Source organism: Fusarium venenatum (genome assembly GCF_020744135.1).
Source record: "Fusarium venenatum strain MPI-CAGE-CH-0201 chromosome Unknown EDB82scaffold_2, whole genome shotgun sequence".
Classification (NCBI taxonomy): domain Eukaryota; kingdom Fungi; phylum Ascomycota; class Sordariomycetes; order Hypocreales; family Nectriaceae; genus Fusarium; species Fusarium venenatum.
Genome location: NW_027072130.1, coordinates 720,602 through 738,878, shown reverse-complemented (window position 1 = coordinate 738,878; position 18,277 = coordinate 720,602). Strand labels below are relative to the sequence as shown.

General features: G+C 46.6%; 6 protein-coding genes across 6 annotated transcripts; 4 read left to right on the top strand and 2 right to left on the bottom strand.

Annotated features, from left to right (window-relative positions):
- Nucleotides 1-318: 318 nt before the first annotated feature.
- EDB82DRAFT_535020 (cytochrome P450) lies at nucleotides 319-2,476 on the bottom strand. The gene is made up of 6 exons (XM_025733012.2): nucleotides 2,121-2,476; nucleotides 1,982-2,068; nucleotides 1,551-1,913; nucleotides 1,232-1,494; nucleotides 749-1,176; nucleotides 319-667 (listed from the first exon to the last, which is right to left on the bottom strand). Exons 1-6 carry the CDS (start codon nucleotides 2,362-2,364, stop codon nucleotides 502-504), a joined length of 1,551 nt encoding a protein of 516 aa, XP_025583961.1. The 5' UTR covers nucleotides 2,365-2,476; the 3' UTR covers nucleotides 319-501.
- Nucleotides 2,477-3,328: 852 nt separating this feature from the next.
- Nucleotides 3,329-5,470, bottom strand: EDB82DRAFT_494568 (cytochrome P450). Its single transcript, XM_025733011.2, has 6 exons — nucleotides 4,948-5,470; nucleotides 4,769-4,888; nucleotides 4,608-4,710; nucleotides 4,484-4,549; nucleotides 3,854-4,423; nucleotides 3,329-3,798 (listed from the first exon to the last, which is right to left on the bottom strand). The coding sequence occupies exons 1-6, from the start codon at nucleotides 5,176-5,178 to the stop codon at nucleotides 3,389-3,391; spliced, it is 1,500 nt and encodes a 499-aa protein (XP_025583960.1). The 5' UTR covers nucleotides 5,179-5,470; the 3' UTR covers nucleotides 3,329-3,388.
- A 751-nt stretch (nucleotides 5,471-6,221) lies between these two features.
- On the top strand, nucleotides 6,222-9,558 carry EDB82DRAFT_473658 (E1-E2 ATPase-domain-containing protein; the record flags this gene model as incomplete). Its single annotated transcript, XM_025733010.2, has 2 exons — nucleotides 6,222-6,337; nucleotides 6,402-9,558. 2 exons carry the CDS (start codon nucleotides 6,222-6,224, stop codon nucleotides 9,556-9,558), a joined length of 3,273 nt encoding a protein of 1,090 aa, XP_025583959.2.
- A 480-nt stretch (nucleotides 9,559-10,038) lies between these two features.
- On the top strand, nucleotides 10,039-11,795 carry EDB82DRAFT_122196 (uncharacterized protein). The gene is made up of 5 exons (XM_065607017.1): nucleotides 10,039-10,137; nucleotides 10,194-10,337; nucleotides 10,392-10,437; nucleotides 10,485-10,776; nucleotides 10,834-11,795. The coding sequence occupies exons 2-5, from the start codon at nucleotides 10,231-10,233 to the stop codon at nucleotides 11,508-11,510; spliced, it is 1,122 nt and encodes a 373-aa protein (XP_065464459.1). The 5' UTR covers nucleotides 10,039-10,137; nucleotides 10,194-10,230; the 3' UTR covers nucleotides 11,511-11,795.
- A 1,309-nt stretch (nucleotides 11,796-13,104) lies between these two features.
- EDB82DRAFT_553701 (uncharacterized protein) lies at nucleotides 13,105-14,452 on the top strand (the record flags this gene model as incomplete). The annotated part of the gene is made up of 4 exons (XM_065609622.1): nucleotides 13,105-13,158; nucleotides 13,407-13,798; nucleotides 13,847-13,914; nucleotides 13,962-14,452. 4 exons carry the CDS (start codon nucleotides 13,105-13,107, stop codon nucleotides 14,345-14,347), a joined length of 900 nt encoding a protein of 299 aa, XP_065464458.1. The 3' UTR covers nucleotides 14,348-14,452.
- Nucleotides 14,453-15,761: 1,309 nt separating this feature from the next.
- EDB82DRAFT_459176 (uncharacterized protein) lies at nucleotides 15,762-17,726 on the top strand (the record flags this gene model as incomplete). Its single annotated transcript, XM_065607862.1, has 5 exons — nucleotides 15,762-15,825; nucleotides 15,875-16,186; nucleotides 16,238-16,427; nucleotides 16,791-16,816; nucleotides 16,870-17,726. The coding sequence occupies 5 exons, from the start codon at nucleotides 15,762-15,764 to the stop codon at nucleotides 17,724-17,726; spliced, it is 1,449 nt and encodes a 482-aa protein (XP_065464457.1).
- Between the last annotated feature and the right edge of the window lie 551 nt (nucleotides 17,727-18,277).

The window sequence follows — 18,277 nt, the reverse complement described above, 5'->3', positions numbered from 1 at the left end:
GCACGTTTCATAGGTGCTTGTGTGTAGTCAACCCGGAACTAAGTCAGTCAATCACGAAGTGAAACATAGACATACTCCTCTTTGGCACTGCACAATTGTACGGGTGAGTCCGCTACCGCTGCTATCGAACGAGTGGTTGTGATCTCATCGACCATGTACTTGAAGCCTTCATGCACGTTTTTGTTTGAGTCAGACTTTGGAAAATCAATGGTGATAAGGAGAACAATGGTGTTTTTACCATCATCTCAGTTTTGAGAGGATATTCTTAATATGATCATGTTTAATAGCTTGGGGTCTAACGTCAATAAACACCACATTCCCAACATTCACTATATTCCTTGTACTATGAAGTTGAATCTATCGTGTTTCTTTAATTCTCTAGCGCTAGCGTGTTCTCGTTCTTTTGTACAGTTCCAAGTTCTCTTCTACTAACCACCGAAAATCGTGGCAACTGCCGCAACCCTCTCTTAGTCAGGACAAAACAAGTCTACCTCTTTTATATCATGAGATCTTGATGCGAGTTGAAATATGCCCCTTTTTGGTCTGCAACACAACCAAGTCATGGTCATACGTAAGGTCCTCAATCGTAGTCTCGAAAAGCTCGGCTTTGGGAATAATTCTGAAAGCCATCAGGGCGGCCATGATATAGACCTCGCACAGCGCAAGACTGTAAGAAACTTGTTAGTATGAGGGCTCCGACGTGGACATGTCCTATATTGGACAATAGGAAATCATAAATCAAACTAACCTCTCGCCGACGCAGACTCTAGATCCCTTTGAAAATGAGATGAGGAATTTCTGCAGCGCATAATGAGGCTTGCCGTCTGGCAGAAGCCATCGCTCAGGATCGAACGCATCAGGGTTAGGAAACAGGCGTGTATCCCAGTGGTTGATCATGGCTGTCATGCTCACAGGCGTGCCTCGCGGGATCACGTATTGCGTCTTGTCATCTTGACTCTTATAGAAGAGCTCCTCCTCGCGTGCAATACGAGCCGATCGACCTGCCGCACCAGGCTGGTGCCTCAAAGACTCTTGGACAAGAGCCCAGAGGTAGGGTCTCTGCTCAAGCTGCGCCCATTTGAGATTGTCAGGATCAATACCTTCGAGGTCTTTCATCAGACGACCGTAGATCTTGGGCTGGTGGAGCATATGAAATGTCATAACTGTAAGAATAGCCTGTGTTGAGTCAGTTGGGAATGTTCGACTTATGGGTTATGGCGAAATAACTAACCGCAGTGGTTTCCGTTCCAGCGAGAAGAAAAACAAATCCCTCGCCCGAGAGACGAAACATGCTCTTTTCCTCTTCAGGCAAGACGTTGGAGTTCAGAATCTCATTAAAGACACGGCCGCCATCAGGATTCGCCAGGGCTGTCTTGATGTAAGCTGGGATGACATGGTTCATCTGGTGCATAATCCTCTTGACATCCTCGCCCATGTAGTCAGCGAATATAGGGAGGACATCGGCTAGACGCCTAGCCAGCGCATTGTGGCGCACTGTTCATCGTCTGTTAGCATAACTGTAAAGTAAGATAGTAGCAAGGGCTATGTACTCATGTAAGTAGTTTTCAAGAATGATGAAGTCCAAGTTCCAAAGTTAGGTTCCCAGCCCTCTTGCGCGATAAAGCCCATGGGCTCTCCAAATGCATACTGCGAGAATACATCGGCGGTGTAGCAGTTGAATGCGCCCTTAACTTCAAAGGCCTCTTTTCCTGTCCACCGCAGCATCTTCTGGATGAAGAGCTCAGCGAACTTGAACACCTCCTCTTCGAGCTTGAGGACCTGTCCACGTGAGAAGAAACGAGCATGGGCAGCCCTGCGTTTACGATGTAGTTCGTGAGGTCCAGCTGTGCCGGTCGCTTGTGAGGCTGGGCCAGCGCCTGCTATCTTGAGATGATGCTGCCATTTGTCGCGAACTAAGAGAGAAGACATGTGAGTGGAGGTGTCCCGTTGAGACCAGAAGGCTGCAGTTGGGTAGACTTACTTCGGCCTGGCTTTCCAGTGTAGATCTCATCTGCAAAGTAGGGGTCACTGCAGTGAAGTTCATCAGGACTAACGCGAACAATTGGACCTGATGGTTGTTAGTAGTCACTCATACTCATTTAGAAGTAGAAAATACTTACCATATTCCTCATGCATCTTCTCTATCCTCCTGCCATAACGGCCTTGAAGGATCCAATCATAGTAAGCCTCATACACATAAGAGGCAGCGGCAATCTTTGGACCAGGGAACTTGGAGAGTGGGTGGAGAGGAGAGATGTTGTATAGCGCTAGAGCGACACGGTAACCGAGCCAAAGACCAGCGAGGCTAAGCAGCGCCGACGGACTCACAAAACGCTTGAGAGCGATTATATTGAAGTCATCCATGATTAGGGGGAAAATCTCCGATAATGATCTTGAGGTAATGGAACCAAACACTAGAAGTCACAACACAAATGCGACATAACACAACGGTAATGTTGACAGAGTCTATATATCGATTGTGTCTCTACCTGGAATGACCTAGAGAATCTACTAAGCGCTACCCATAGCTTGCAATATGCGGCAAAGTCCCGAAAGTGGGACTCAGCACTGCCTCTAACTACGTTTGTGTTCGTGCGATTCTCGGACTTCGCTACAGCGGTGTTTGACCATTTTTGGACAGCGCCGGCCTGTCCACACTCTGCTTACTTGTGCACTAAAAAAAGAAGAAGAAAAAAGACACAGAGACGATCCTGGTGCACGGTGATACGTAGGAATCGCTCAAATTAGCATATAGTGAGGACTTGTAAGACATTGGGCCTTTATCCCTCATGTAAGCTTTTCTACTCAAAAGGGTAATGACAAATGATTGTTGATATGGAAAGCATGTCTTCTGACAGATAGAAGCTGGTATCAAACGCTGGTTTCATGTGGGAATCTCAAACGTCGTTTCACAACTTGGGTTAAATATTCGTGCTCTATGCGATGTGGCTTACTACCCTTCTGACATGCCTTGCTTGGCAGGACAGATCTGAAAGAAAGTATCGGTGGCTGCAGGTCTTCAACTTCCATTGGATAATTAATCACATTTGTAACAAATCCAGGTCTACTTCAATGACAAAGACTGGTCAGTTAACTTTTGTATCTTGCCAAGAATTATGAGTTGCTGAATATGGCGCTACAATTTATAAGAATTGGACAGCAAAGCACACTCGTCGCGTCATAATTTATTCTTCACGAAGAAGCTATTCATGATTTTTCGAGACTTTCTAGCATTTCAAGAAGAAACTAGATGCTCCAAAATAGTAACCTTTCAGTAGAAAAACTGATATTCACGATGAAGCTTTATGAGTGCATTAACAACAGTATTGGCTTTTGAATGAGAAAAGAATATTTGTGTAGATCTTGTGTAGTTATAATTTGACTAAATCTAAGATCTTCGCTTGACCTCCAATTGTACTCCCGGATCGGCAAACAACTCAAAGCCAAACGGCATAAGCTTGGGTGTGTATCCCTCAGCTAATCGCACATCATAGTCAAGTAGGATGGTAGCAATCGCCGTCTTCACCTCTGCAACAGCAAAGAACCGACCTGGGCAAATAGGTTTACCAATACCAAATACGAAATGATCCTCACTCGTAGAAGTAGCAGAACTAGCATATGTCCACTTTCCACCTTGCCCACGAAGCTTCAGATATCGGTATGCATCAAAGCTGTCTGGGTTATCATATACATCAGGGCTACGGAGACGTGACATGTAGATGGAGAGAGCAGTGCCTTTGGGTAGGTACTGGCCGTTGGGTAGAGTGACTGGTGATAGGACCTGACGGTCGAGATTGACTATAATATGTTAGTACCTTAACATGTAATGAGAGCGATTGTTCCTCAGACTTACCAATGACAGCAGAGTTCATTCTTTGTGTCTCCTTGATGACACTGTCGAGTAAACGCATATTGGTCAACGCAGCAGGAGACCATCCATACTCGTGAACCACGGCTTCAATCTCCTCTCGAAGGGGAGCAATCAGATCGTGAGCGCAAATCTCAATTATGGTCTGTTTCAACAGCTCCGAGGTAGTCACTACAGCAGCCATAGACATTCCAAGTTGAGCAGCGACAGGATCATAACTCTTACCAGCCGCGATGTCATCGAACCAGGTAATAGAATCGTCATGTTCTTCACCATTAGCAGCTCTCTTGGCGATGTTCTTTTCCAAAACATCTCGCGCGCGCTTGACTTCTGCTCTGCAATTCCTGCAAGCTGGGAGGAACCATTGTACAAGAGGTCTCAAGAATCGTGGCCACATTCTCAATGAGCGAGCCGCGAGGAACACGGTCATTCCGTAGTTAGTGCTAACTTGTTGCCATGTCTCGTCGCGTGATAGCTCCTCGCCGACAAAGACGGACGCGGACATTCGGCTGATGAGGCTGAGACCATCCTTAGCCCAGTCGACTGCTTTCCACACTGCCCTTGTTGTCAGTTCATGGTCACGATACACAAGCTAAGCACATGCTCAATACGTACCGTCACGCTCTTCTGGCCAAACTGCCAAGATATCTTCCTGCACATTGTTGTGGAGCTTGCTAACATCTAGAAAGCCTCGAGTCAGCGCGATTACACTAAGGGCGATGAGAATGACTAGACTTACGAGGATTCTGAACGAGCTTTTTCTTGATGACGTTGGCCAAAAGCTTGTTGGGGTCTGAAATGGCTGCCGTGCCATTAAATCCAGCATAACCTGCAAAGAAGTCCTAGACATGGAATATAAGTCAATGGTTCATGGAGCGGCCGGAAAGTAAGTGTTTTTACCTTGCGCACAAGCGGTTGGTGATCAAGTTGGGGACCATGGCGTCTGATCCATTCAAAATGGTCGGCAGGAAGAATTAATCTGTCTCCCACCAATGTGATCATGCGAAAAGGGTTTTTGAACTATTTTTGTGGTCAGCATGTGTCTTTCAAAAAGGCGTGGAAGAAGAGCGTTGTCCTACCTTGGCAAACCCTTCTTTAATGAGGCCATCCGCATTAGTGACAAAGGCAATTTGAGCCTTGATCGAGAGAAAATCCCAAGGATATTTGTTGATGACAGGGATTTTGTCTCTCGGCGAAAGTAGTACCAGACATGATAGAACGAAAATGACAGCACCGGCAGCGGCCAGTCCAGCGCCTTCAGGAGTGTACTCTCCCACACCTAGTGAGGTGATATTCTTGCTGAAATCCATTGTCTGGAATGCCGTGAAACTGTCTTAGCAAAAGTTGACACAAGATGAGAAATTCTCAAGTAAGGGATATTTATATTGACTTGCCTTTGACAAGCATACAATGAGAAATAATGTTGTACAACGTCGAACAATCCGTACGAAACATCACAAATATCAGTCGTCCAATTGGGACATATTATTTAATGTAATAAGCCTCAATGCTTCACAAAGGGAATTAGTGGGCATGCTCAGCCGTGTCTTACTTGCTCCGGGGTATCACCAGAAGGAGGAATATCCCATCTCACTCCCTCCGGCACATGTGAGGCAGAGCTCGTTGTTGTCACTGGTGGTATGTGTTCATGCCGGGTAGGACAGGGACCAAGCCACCACCAAGAGTAAGCAACATGGGCTAACGGGGAGTTACCGCTTCAGGCCAGGTGCCGTTATCTACCTACCTAACTCACTTAGTACTAACGTCACAAGGGTCTGAGGTGAGATGTGGATATGGAGACAGGGGCACAGACAAGGTACCTCAGTAGCCTCTCAGGGTCTAGCTACACCCGCCGTGATTGTCCATTGTCAGACGGCTTGTGTGTGACCTTTTGTCGTATCACCCAGAATCAGCAATTTTGTCCAACCTTGCCGCATGGGAGACACTACAGTGCACAATTTACTTGCAGGCCTTTGTCTTTGTCCCTCCCGACATGGGTCTTTCTGTTTTCCCTTCCTTTTCCATCTCTTTTGTTTTCTTTCTTACCTTCTCACAACCGCATCCTTCCATTCCTCATTTTCGCGCCTGAAGAAGCTGGTCTTCTTAGTCCGATTCTCGGCAATTGCCAACACACCATATGAAGACTAAATGCCGTGATTTAATGTTAGCTTGAAGATCATTTTAGCGCCTTACATGGTAGTGGCCTAGAGTCTTTGAGCCATCCACTACGTCCTGACGAAAAGGATTCCTGGACATTACACTGCCTCTTTGACAACGAATCACCATCACAAGTAATTGTCGCATTTCCAGCAGTAGGCTCAAGAGCGAACTGCTTGCAGTCGCTGTCGCTGCAATGGGCCAACCCTATATGCGCCTGCCAGAAGATGGCGATGACAGAAATGCCAGTACCAGCAGACTTTCCACAAGTGCGCATATGGCAACAACCACGCTGCAGGTCGGCGGTATGACGTGAGACGGCGCCGTTTATCGCTTCATTTATTTCGTTCTTGATAGCTAATATTGTGATGTCTAGATGCGGTTCTTGCACATCAGCCGTCGAATCGGGCTTCAAAAGCGTCGACGGCATCGGGACAGTCTCCGTCAGTCTTGTAATGGAGCGCGCTGTCGTCACGCATGACCCACGAATCATACCCGCCGAGAAGATACAAGAGATAATTGAGGACCGTGGGTTTGATGCCGAAGTTCTATCGACAGACATTCCCAATCCCAACAACAACTTCTCCAACGAGAGCGCTGCGAGTCAATCCGAGTCTGCGACAACCACTGCGACGACAACTCTAGCGGTGGAGGGAATGACTTGTGGCGCCTGCACATCGGCTATTGAAGGCGGTTTTACTGGCGTGGCCAGCGTTCTCAAGTTTAACATTAGCCTTTTGGCGGAGCGTGCCGTTATCACGCACGATGAGACAAAGATTTCTGCCGAGCAGATAGCCGAGATTATCGAGGATCGCGGATTTGATGCTACCATTTTATCGACGCAGCGCGACTTGAGCTTCCAGGGAGAAGACACCACAACGGTCCAGTTCAAAGTCTTCGGGTGCAAAGATGCGACTACTGCCCAGGCCTTGGAAGAAGACCTCATCGCTGTTCCAGGCATCCGATCCACATCTCTCAGCCTCAGTACGGACCGTCTGACAGTCGTTCACCAGCCCAGAACCATAGGGCTTCGTGGAATCGTTGAAGCTATAGAAGCGCAGGGCGTAAATGCTCTTGTTGCAAGCGGCGAAGACAACAACGCGCAGCTTGAGTCACTAGCCAAAACACGCGAAATCACTGAGTGGAGGAGGGCATTCAAGATCTCACTTTCCTTTGCTATTCCCGTCCTTCTCATTGGAATGATCATTCCTATGGCTTTTCCAGCAATTGACATTGGAAGATTGGAACTAATTCCTGGTCTTTTCTTGGGTGACTGCGTGTGTCTCATTATCACATTGCCCGTTCAATTTGGCATTGGAAAGAGATTCTATATCTCTGGGTACAAATCTCTGAAGCATGGATCGCCAACGATGGATGTTCTCGTCGTCCTTGGCACGACATGTGCTTTCCTCTTCAGCGTCTTCTCCATGTTGATCTCAGTCCTTCTTGAGCCTCATTCCAAACCTTCAACAATCTTCGACACAAGCACTATGCTCATCACCTTCATCACGCTTTCTAGATGGCTGGAGAACCGTGCCAAGGGACAGACTTCCAAGGCCTTGTCTCGACTTATGTCTTTAGCTCCGTCAACAGCCACCATTTATGCCGACCCAATCGCTGTGGAAAAGGCAGCAGAGAGCTGGGCAAAGTCATCTGCCGAACCCACAACGCCCAGAACACCTCGGACTCCTACAGCTGGAGGCTCTGCTTGGGAGGAAAAGGTCATCCCGACAGAGCTGCTCGAGGTTGACGACATCGTGGTCATCCGGCCTGGCGACAAGATTCCTGCCGATGGTATCCTAGTCCGGGGCACCACATTCGTTGACGAAAGCATGGTTACAGGTGAAGCTATGCCTGTTCACAAGCTTATAGGTGATAACATGATCGCCGGCACTGTCAACGGTGACGGACGTGTTGACCTCCGTGTTACTCGAGCTGGCCATGCTACCCAACTAAGCCAAATCGTCAAGCTAGTTCAAGATGCCCAAACTGCTCGCGCCCCAATCCAGGAGCTTGCCGATAAGCTGGCCGGATACTTTGTTCCCATGATTCTTATCCTCGGAATGAGTACGTTCCTTGTATGGATGGTCCTATGTCACGTTTTGTCCCACCCTCCCGAGATCTTCCTCGAAGACAACAGCGGTGGTAAAATTGTGGTATGTGTCAAGTTGTGTATTTCTGTCATCGTCTTTGCCTGTCCTTGTGCCCTTGGACTCGCTACGCCAACGGCAGTCATGGTCGGTACGGGAGTTGGAGCTGAGAATGGAATTCTGATCAAGGGAGGCGCTGCCCTGGAACGTATAACCAAGGTCACGCAGATTGTCCTTGATAAAACTGGCACAATTACGTACGGTAAAATGAGTGTGGCCAGCACAGACCTCGTCCCGCGATGGGCTGGAAGCGATGTTAGTAAGCGACTGTGGTGGTCCATCGTAGGTCTTGCGGAGATGGGCAGTGAACATCCCGTCGGCAAGGCGATCCTAGGCGCCGCGAAGACCGAACTCGGCATGGGTCCTGAGGGAACTATTGATGGCAGCGTCGGAGACTTCAAAGCTGTTGTTGGCAAGGGTGTCAGTGTGACTGTCGAGCCAGCTTCCACAAACCGGACACGATACATGGTTCAGGTTGGCAACCTCGTCTTTTTGCAAGATAATGGTATCGTTGTCCCTGAGGATTCTGTCCAGGCTGCAGAGAAGCTCAACCTCTCATCTGGTGCAGTCAAATCACAGGCTAAGAGCACTGCCAACAGCGCTGGAACCACCAACATCTTCGTTGCCATCGACGGTCTTTACACTGGCTATGTATGTCTCTCTGACAAGATCAAGGAGGATGCTGCAGCGACTATCGCGGTGCTGCACCGCATGGGCATCAAAACGTCTATCGTGACAGGCGACCAACGGTCTACTGCACTCGCCGTCGCCTCCGTCGTTGGTATTGATGCCGAAAATGTTTTCGCTGACGTTAGTCCCGATCAGAAGCAGGCCATTGTACAAGAGATTCAGCAGTCTGGCGAGGTTGTCGGTATGGTTGGCGATGGTATCAACGACTCCCCAGCCCTTGCTACAGCTGACGTGGGTATTGCTATGGCAAGCGGCACTGATGTAGCGATGGAGGCAGCGGATGTGGTACTTATGAGACCGACAGAGCTCATGATCATCCCTGCCGCCTTGGCTCTGACTCACACAATTTTCCGCCGGATTAAACTCAACCTCGGATGGGCATGTATGTATAACGCTATTGGTCTCCCGATCGCGATGGGATTTTTCCTTCCGCTTGGTCTTAGTGTACACCCTATCATGGCGAGTCTTGCGATGGCGTTCAGCAGTGTGACGGTGGTGGTTAGTAGTCTGATGCTTAACTCGTGGACAAGGCCTGTTTGGATGGATGAGATGGCGATGAAGGATGGTAAGGAGAACAAGACGGAGCGGTGGATGTTGGGAAGAGGTGTTGTTGGTTGGGTAAGAGAGATGTTGGGACGTAGAGGCAAGGTGGAAGAAGGTGGTTATGTACCGTTGCAGAACATGGAAGGGTGAGCATGCAGCCATTGTCTTGGACGACAACCTTTTCCTTGAGTAATCTAGCAGAATAATCTTCTATGTCAGAATATACCAAGCTAGACTAGATACACGGTGTTGATTGTTAGTACTTAAAAGATATAATTTAGAATCAGCAACACTAATTGACAGATTGAGTGGTGGCACTGATGAAGAAAGTACAGCGTGAAGTGTCTATAATTACTCCTTTGAATCCTAGCTGATAACTTATCGATGAAGTAATATCATACCTGCTATAGCGCCTGAAGATTTCTACTTGCTCGTGTAATTCCTAACTAATGAGAAATAACTGACTCTTTTAACAACTATGACTAGCAGGCAGCCATGCGATAAAGATATACAGAGAGAGTTGCATGGAATATTATTGTCTACAGAAGGATTTTTAAATTTTCCGCCGTTGATCACGTGCGAAGGGTGATATATATCCGATATTCAATTCGCAAGGCTGCCTGCAGTTCCAACATATTTCAGAGGCGGCCAACAACAATGAGTGGGAAACTTGCGGAAGAATTCGCAGCGTTTCAAGTTGCAGAAAAGGGGCAGTTGGCCCGGCTGCAGGTACTTTGACTTCTTCTTGTCCCACAATGCTTTGGTACAATACTTATGCGTTATAGTGCCTGAGTACTCAACTTCAAGACTTGGTTGGCCGGTATGATGACGCGGTCCGTGATCTTGAGGTTGAAAAGACTGCGAGGCGTTCTTCCCAACAGGACGCAGAAAAGTCGCGCGCCAAATATGAAGCATTACAACAATCCATGGTACGATTCAATCTTAGCACATTGCACTTGGCCTGACCAGTTATAGGAGCACAGTTCATTTGTTCTAGTTTTAATCGACGCCGATGCCGATTCATATATTGTATGCAATGTAGATCTTTAACACCACTATTCGTTAACCAGTTTCAGTTCAAAGACAAGTACTACGCCGCCGGCGACGGTGGTAAAAAGGCGTCCCTTGATTTGCGCGATGGAGTTCGCAGCTTTCTTCAAGTAAACAAGCCAGAAGAGGCCAATTACCCCATTTTCATCAAGGCATATGCCAATGAGCATGGCTTGTCCCAGTTTCTCGTTGCATCTGGCATTATTAAAGCGCCCCGCGATCTCGTGGAGTTCGCAAAGGACTTCACGCAGGCATCCGAGAATACCGACTTTGTGCTAGTTGGAAGTGGCAAGGATCGGGCAGATAAGAAGATTCAAGGTAAGCGCAACATCTCCTTTCACTTCTTTGCAACTAGCTTGGCTCACGCAAGGGCAGGTTCTTTCAAGCAATTTGTCCGAAACCCTACTTGCCGTCATATCATCTTTGGGGCTTGTCATGATAATTCTTATGTGCGACTGTTAGAGGATTATGTCCACGACGATTCCGTGGTTGATCGAGTTACTCTTCTTCATGGTTTTAGCGTTGGGCGAGAATTCCGTGATCTGCGATTTAAATGTTTCAAGATGGAAGATGTTTTCAAAGTCGCGCCGGCGCAGAACCTTGCAGTAACGCCACAGCCACTGGCATCCGTTTCGACGTCTTCGACCTGGGCGTCTACAGTAGGGTCAAAGGGGGATGCAAGCTCTAAAAAGTCTAAAGCAGCCAAAACAGTGCGGTTGAACTCTGCCGGACACAGAATCGATGACCCTCTTCGAACACCCAATCAACAAGCTTTAGACAGCTGGAAACACAAGGTTGGCAAGGTCGGCATGCGATATTGTCGGTTGCACCACCTGTCTGGGTCGTGCTCAAACGCTTCCTGTAAGTATTCCCATGGTCCATTATCGGAGGAGGAAAAGTTGGTTTTTCGACGGGAAGTCCGGATGGGAGTGTGTAATGCTGGCTTACAGTGTCGTGATGTTGCTTGCCTATACGGTCACAATTGTTCATGCAGCAAGACTACATGCAAGTTCTCCCTAGAAATGCATAAAGTTGATGTTTCTGAGGCTTAAGTATGATGATGTTTTTGTTAGGATGGAAGGGTTGGATATTGGTTGAACTTGCAGATGAGAAGTAAGCCTCGTTATCTCGCTCCTCATTAGTTAGGCCAGAGTTACTGGAGAGACTGTTCAACACAGAAACGGGCACTTTCATGTTAGTTCTACTTTTTACTTCTTTTATAATATAGTTATCTGCTCAACGCCTTCTTCTAACATTCACTGGTAAACACTAACGGAATATGTCTTGCAGCTGACGTCTTGAGCATTCAAATACTTAATTTAAGAGAGAAGAAGTCGAGTCATAGATTCCTGTTCGAATTAACCATGCAGGTATGCCCAATTTGTTTTCACGGCCTTACCTCGTACCAAAAATTAATAATTGAATTAACCATTTAGTTGGCCTCCTACAGCACAAACATTTGAATAACGGAGAATGATAATATCATACTAAAACTTATTTACTGTAGCTACCCTACTTAAGCATGAAGTGAACAAGTGCACTGTATTTACATTTCTGCGCTAATTAGTATGTCTATTTGTTCACACTGAGTTTCTTATGCTTAAGAATGATGAGATCAGATACTATATATATTTGTTATCATAAACTTAACATAACCTAGTCTGTCTGTTAGTAACTATTGGTCTTATGTAAGGAAAGAATAAAGAGATAAAAAGAGAAGCATTCCAAGCTAGATTCCGCAGGTTGGATTAACTGAACCTGGAGACACTGGAATGCTACCACATTCCAAAACTAGCCATGAACAACTAGATCATCTATTGGTGCCGGCTTGATTTACCCTTATTTAAACTTGGTGAATTATCATTAGTAGAGAAAGGCGAATCGCCGGTTGTCTCGAGCGATGGACAAGGTATGCATGTCTAACACGCTATGTGCCGTGACGCCCCAGGAACCATATTTTCTGTTCCTGATTTCTTTAAAGAGGCAAACTGTCATTATGATACGAGCTGTCCTTCCCTCCTTTCATAGGCGACGACAATCTAGCTACGATTGACAAATAAATGAATCACTTTCATTAACCTCAAACTTCATAGGAAAAGATTACTTGACCACGATGAGAGTATTCACATCGATTCAACTATTCATTCTTTCTTATTCCCTTTTTTCCAGCCTCGTTTTAGCAAATGAGCCGACGGCTGCTACACAGTTGGAAGATGCTCCGGAGTGTGCTGTGGGTATCCCAGGATCTTCCCAACTCTGGCAATTTGTTAATGGTGGTTTAGCTCAAATGCTTTGCTCAATTGGTAGATGAGCCGGCATTGTCAGAAGGAAACAAAAACATATTATGCCGTAATACAGTGATCAGCAATGAAGCTGCTGGGTGTACGCTCGTCCAATGCAGCATGAGAGATCTATTTGGTAAAGTGGCCTCTTCATCCAAGCTGTCATGATATTGACACTGGCGTGCGAATACATTCCCAGAGCCGGAGCTAACCGCCCATTTGTTTGCCACGAGTAGACTTTCTGAAGATTGAACAAGCAACATGTGGTAGACCCGAACTTGACAATGACCACAAGATCAGGAGCCTTGTGTATACTATCCTCGGCATTGTTGTTGCTTTGGTCGTTTCACGTATTGTAGTCAAAATGCAGCGAACTCAATCATGGGGAGCAGATGACATTACCATCATCGCAGCGGCAGTGAGTTCGCACTCGGTACCTTTGAAGCCAAGTCATGCTAATTGAATCAGATATTCACAGTTCTCCAATGTATCATGATGGGTTTGAGTAGGTCATTCATCCAGTGTTTTACTAAGTAATAAACTGACAAGTGCCGCCGAAGTGACCTTTAAAGGTTTGGGTCATAATGTTTGGCTGTTCAGTGACAATACCATCACGACCTTTTACATCGTACGTTTCTTGAATGAGATCCTGACACCTTCTAACAGACGCAGTATCTCCTCGTCGTCCAATATGCATACGTCTTGAGTCTTTGCCTCGTCAAACTATCAATCCTTTTCTTCTTCCTACGTACCTTCCCAGACCAAACGTTTAGAACCTTGGTCAAGTGGACGATCGGCTTCAATATTCTTACTACGATCATCTTCAGCATATGTGGTGCACTTCAACGACAGCCTGTGTACTTACTATGGGAAGGATGGAAAGATTTCCCACCAAAGGGCACTACATTAAACATACCGGCAATCATATTCTCGCACGCCGCTATTAACATCGCTCTGGACGTCTGGATGTTCGTTCTTCCTTTAACTCAACTGTATCATTTGGGTCTCAAGCCAAAAAAGAAAGCCGGTGTTATGCTTATCTTTGGTGTTGGAATATTGTAAGTGTCTATCTAATCGTATGGGTTACTTCCCTAACAACATTATAGCCTCATAGCAGCCAGTTGTGTTCGCATCCCATACTTGATCGGTTTCAACAGGTCATTGAACTCAACATGTACGTACAAACCTACGAATCAAACACACGTTCTTACATGACTACAGCCGACTCTCAAGGATTCATCGTTTGGTCCAACATTGAGTGTGGTGTAGGCATCCTCGTCGCATGCATGCCGCACATGCAACCCGTCTTCCGCGCCATAGCAGCTCGAGCACGATCGTGGAAGCTGCTGCCAAGTAACTCATGCGGTGGTGACGGCGTGTTTGTCCAAAGAGGGCTTAAGACTATCAAAATCACGAATGCTGGGGGAAACACCATGCGCACTGATGGAACCACGTTGGTTGGTGGCGATGATGTGGAACTTAATGATTCGGGGAGACTATTAACTTTGACAGAAACTTCCAAGTCGGGGAAGCTAAAAGGTAATGATGTTTGTGATGGACGTACCTCGGGTTCAGTAGGGTCGGAAGAGGATGGATATAAAAGATAGCTACTCACGCTAGTTGAAGAAGACAGGTACCAAGAGTAGCCATGGTCATCCTAAGTTTTGACAAGTACAGTACTTCTAGCAAGTGGATAACGTTTGACAAGAGACCGCTGATACGGCTACCTCAACAGTACCGTCAAAATGATCAAGATTATCGAGACAAAACGGCCATTGGACACCATCATATTACTATAGGGTCTTTGAGAGGCATATATTGTGTGCTGTTTCGACATCATACTGGAGACTACTTACGGAAAGCGATTGATCATTTGTCTATTTAGAACTCGGAAACAGTTTGAAAAAACATTTAGCAATTCTGAAAATGCCAATATGTTTTTACGTTCCAACTATAATTACTTGAATAAAGTTTCAGGAATAACCAACCTAAAATGAAGACTTTCCCCAGATCTATGTAATGCAACAATCGCTAAATATCGTTATCTATAAGTCTATACCGAATTTCGATTCAAAGGACCAAGAGTGCTGTGCTGCCAAATGCTTTGCTGACAGTCAGCTGTAGCGGTATAGTTTACGATGTTGAGGCTACAGTTACGCATCTTTGTTTCCACTCCGCAGCGCGTTGAGGTCAATATTGTTTATGTTCAGGGTAGCCACGAAGATCATATCTTAGCCGATCATCCTACGTGCCGGAGCCTGTGTACCCAGGAGACATCCCATTGGCAAGTGCCGGGGCTACACTAGATCGATCAACCCCTCAGCCAGCCACCCGGGAAGATTTGCCGATCTTTACTTGTAACCAGCAAGTGACGGTAACTACCAGCTAGCCGTTCAAGATCTATTGGCCTGTATTCAAAAGCCAATACATGGGTACTGGGGAGCCGGAGCAGATCCGCTACACTGTCTAATACCAATTCGGAAAAGACCTACATTCAAGCATAAGGCTCATCTCTAGTAGCTGAAAGTGGTGTCTCTAGCGTCCGCAAATTAGACAGCATCAAGCTGGAAGAAGAATATGGTCGTGTGCAACTGAGACACTGCAAGGTTACAGGCTATTGCAAGCCTTGACCGCCGCTACTACTAGTAAGGGTCATAGCGAGGGAGACGAGGGGTTGGAATGATGTCAAGTAACAAGAAAATGCCGTGTTCCCTTGGATCTGCAATTGTGGTCGCCTGAATCAAGCTTGGTGGAGCTGGTATTGAGATGGTGCCGGAACGCATCTACATTCTCGGAGACTTAATTGGAAAGTCAGTCAGATTACATACGTACTACGATCTCGCTCAGTGGTCTTCAACTTGGTTAAGCAAGGGTTGAAGGAGACTTGGGTATAAGAAAGAAGCCGGGAACCCACCCGATGGCCACGAACTAAAAGAGATTTTCATGTTGATTAATATTTGAAGCTTGGAAAACACGTCTACTGTGATACAAGTATTACTGCCAACATTTGCGAATGTCACGATGTTGAGTGTCGAGTCAGCTATCGCCGTGGGAGCCCATATTCCCTCCACCAAATATTTTCCAAGTCAGTCCCAATCCCATCGAAATCATAACACGACTAACAGAAGGAAAAGTCATCAATGTCAGACAGGCATACGAATATGATTATATCATCTTTTACAGATGGCTATCACCAGATCTCTATGAACGGGGCAGAGTCATGGCACGTTTGGTCGCCGAGATGATCCAGAAGAGTAGTCGCCGTATATGGCTCGACCAGCATCAAATAATCAGGAGCGCAGAACCCAAAGAGGTGACCAAGAGAATAGCTCAGACCTTCCTTACGGTATCTCAGATCATCATCCTGGCAGCTCCTGGTGACTGGGATCGGTTCTCAAATATGGACGATATCCACCGCTGGGAATGGGAGATGAGCCTGAGAAGTGGTGAGTACATGCTTACGATTACGAGCTCAAAGCTGATTCTGACGACCTCAGACAAGCAAGTCTGGCTTCTCCAATACGGAATGTCAGAAAATGATCAACCACCCTCGAAGGAACAGCTAGCTGCAGGAATGGAGGCCCATTGTCCAAAACTGGCAAAGTTGTTTATGAGCAAGGATGTGCATATACGATCCTTGTCAATGGACAGCATCGACACGGTAGTTAGTGAGATTTCAGAGACGCGGTAGAGGCGGGATGTGCTACCGCTACTATGGTTACGGCTGATCCCGAAGGCCAAGGTTCAGTTGTGGCGTCATTAGTGTTTCCGTGATCGTCGCGGTGTGAATATGGGGTTAAAAGTCAATCGGAAGGGATACGAATATAGTGAGACATTGTCCAAGACAAAACACGTATGTGATGCAGTGTGATGGAGTCAGGTTCACAGCTACATAAACAAGGTTCGATGACCAAATGGTCTACTAATTCACTTATTCGCCTCAACCATATTCTCTCATCTGTCAATCTTCAAAGTAATCATGTCCGTCTCAAACTTAATTTCCAATATTCCAAATCATCACCTTCGTCTTGACGAACCAATCTCAAACAGTGAGAACCTTCCGTCTGTGAAAGATGGTATGTAACAAATATTGCCCGTTGAACCACCCATGCTCACATCAACACTGCAGCTGAGAGTTCTGCGGCGATACAGAAGGCCTTCAGGGCTGGCAAAGAACATGTAGTCGCATGGTCACCACAGGAGGATGCACGTATCGAGCAAGCCATGCAAGACCTTGGGTCCTACCTAACTGACCTTGACCACTCCCTCTCTTATGAAGGAACAGACAAAAAGGTCGTATGGCGAAAGTCTTGCTGGTTCGCCAGTCACGGCATAGGCCACCCATTCTTAGACTCTGAATCGGATATCGCCAAGTTCGATGGAGATCTCAAAGATGGCCTCACCGGTCTCCAAGCTTTGCACGACCCAAGAATTCGCGATTCTATGCATTGTCTCAAGTCTTTCTTGGATAGTGCTTTGGTCGAGACTAGTATGGCTGTTGGTATCGACCCAGACCTCGTGCAGCGATGCACCGTTCGTTACCGAGCTATTAAGTATACGCCTCATGCTGGTGCTCCAGGCGGTATTGGTCTTCACCCAGACGGCAATCTACTGTCGGCACTCATCACTAACGGACCAGGACTCCGTGTCTATGACCTCGACGGCACTGTCCGTTTCCCCGGACACAAGGGCACTATCATGATGGGTGGCTCAACACTGTACCGATGGGCCAACGAATTCCTGCCGACGTTCCACGATGTTGACATCAGTGGTGATGAAGTCAAGGTGTCCATCGTGGCATTCTTTAACTTCCCCGATATGCAAACGATACCAAGGAACATGAGCACTCAAGAAGAGGGATTCTTTCATGACATTCGGCGTATCAAGGAGGATGACAAGCTTCCCCATGGAGAGCTGTCACCTTTGTGGGATATCATCATCAAGAACCATAATTTGTCTTTGCCACCGGTTCGTGAAAGTGGCTGAGACAGAGACTCGATGGGTGACCAGGAATGTATTTAGTTTAATGCAAACCCATGAGGTTCTATTCAGAATGAGCGTCTTCTGAAAATCGCCCTCACCAAACATGAAAATCTTGTATCGGGTAATGAATGTTTGACTAACAGCTCACCACAAATTGAGGCAGTCATATATCCAGTGCCGCTCATACAATGAATTCTAAAAACATCAAAAGTCCTGCTCTCCTCTTTTCCAGTACAAAGACAGTACTTCTTATAGTTTTGCCTTTGTCCTGAGGCTGTTATGTAACAAAGCCGCGATATGCCTTGGTTCTCACAATCCCTCCCGTTGATGTTGACCCGACGGTCCGTTTCATATCGACAGGCTCATTAGTGCCAATTGCCACCAACGACCTTATTTGTTGAGGTTGAAGATATGGTAGTATTGGAATCCTGATCGAGTTGTCTAGCCATAGAAGGAAGCTATGCGATACGGATCGCGTTTAGATAAGCGATAAGATCGACTTCGATTCAATAGTTCCGTGGCTCTTGGCAATCCTCAGGAGCAATCATGAGGCT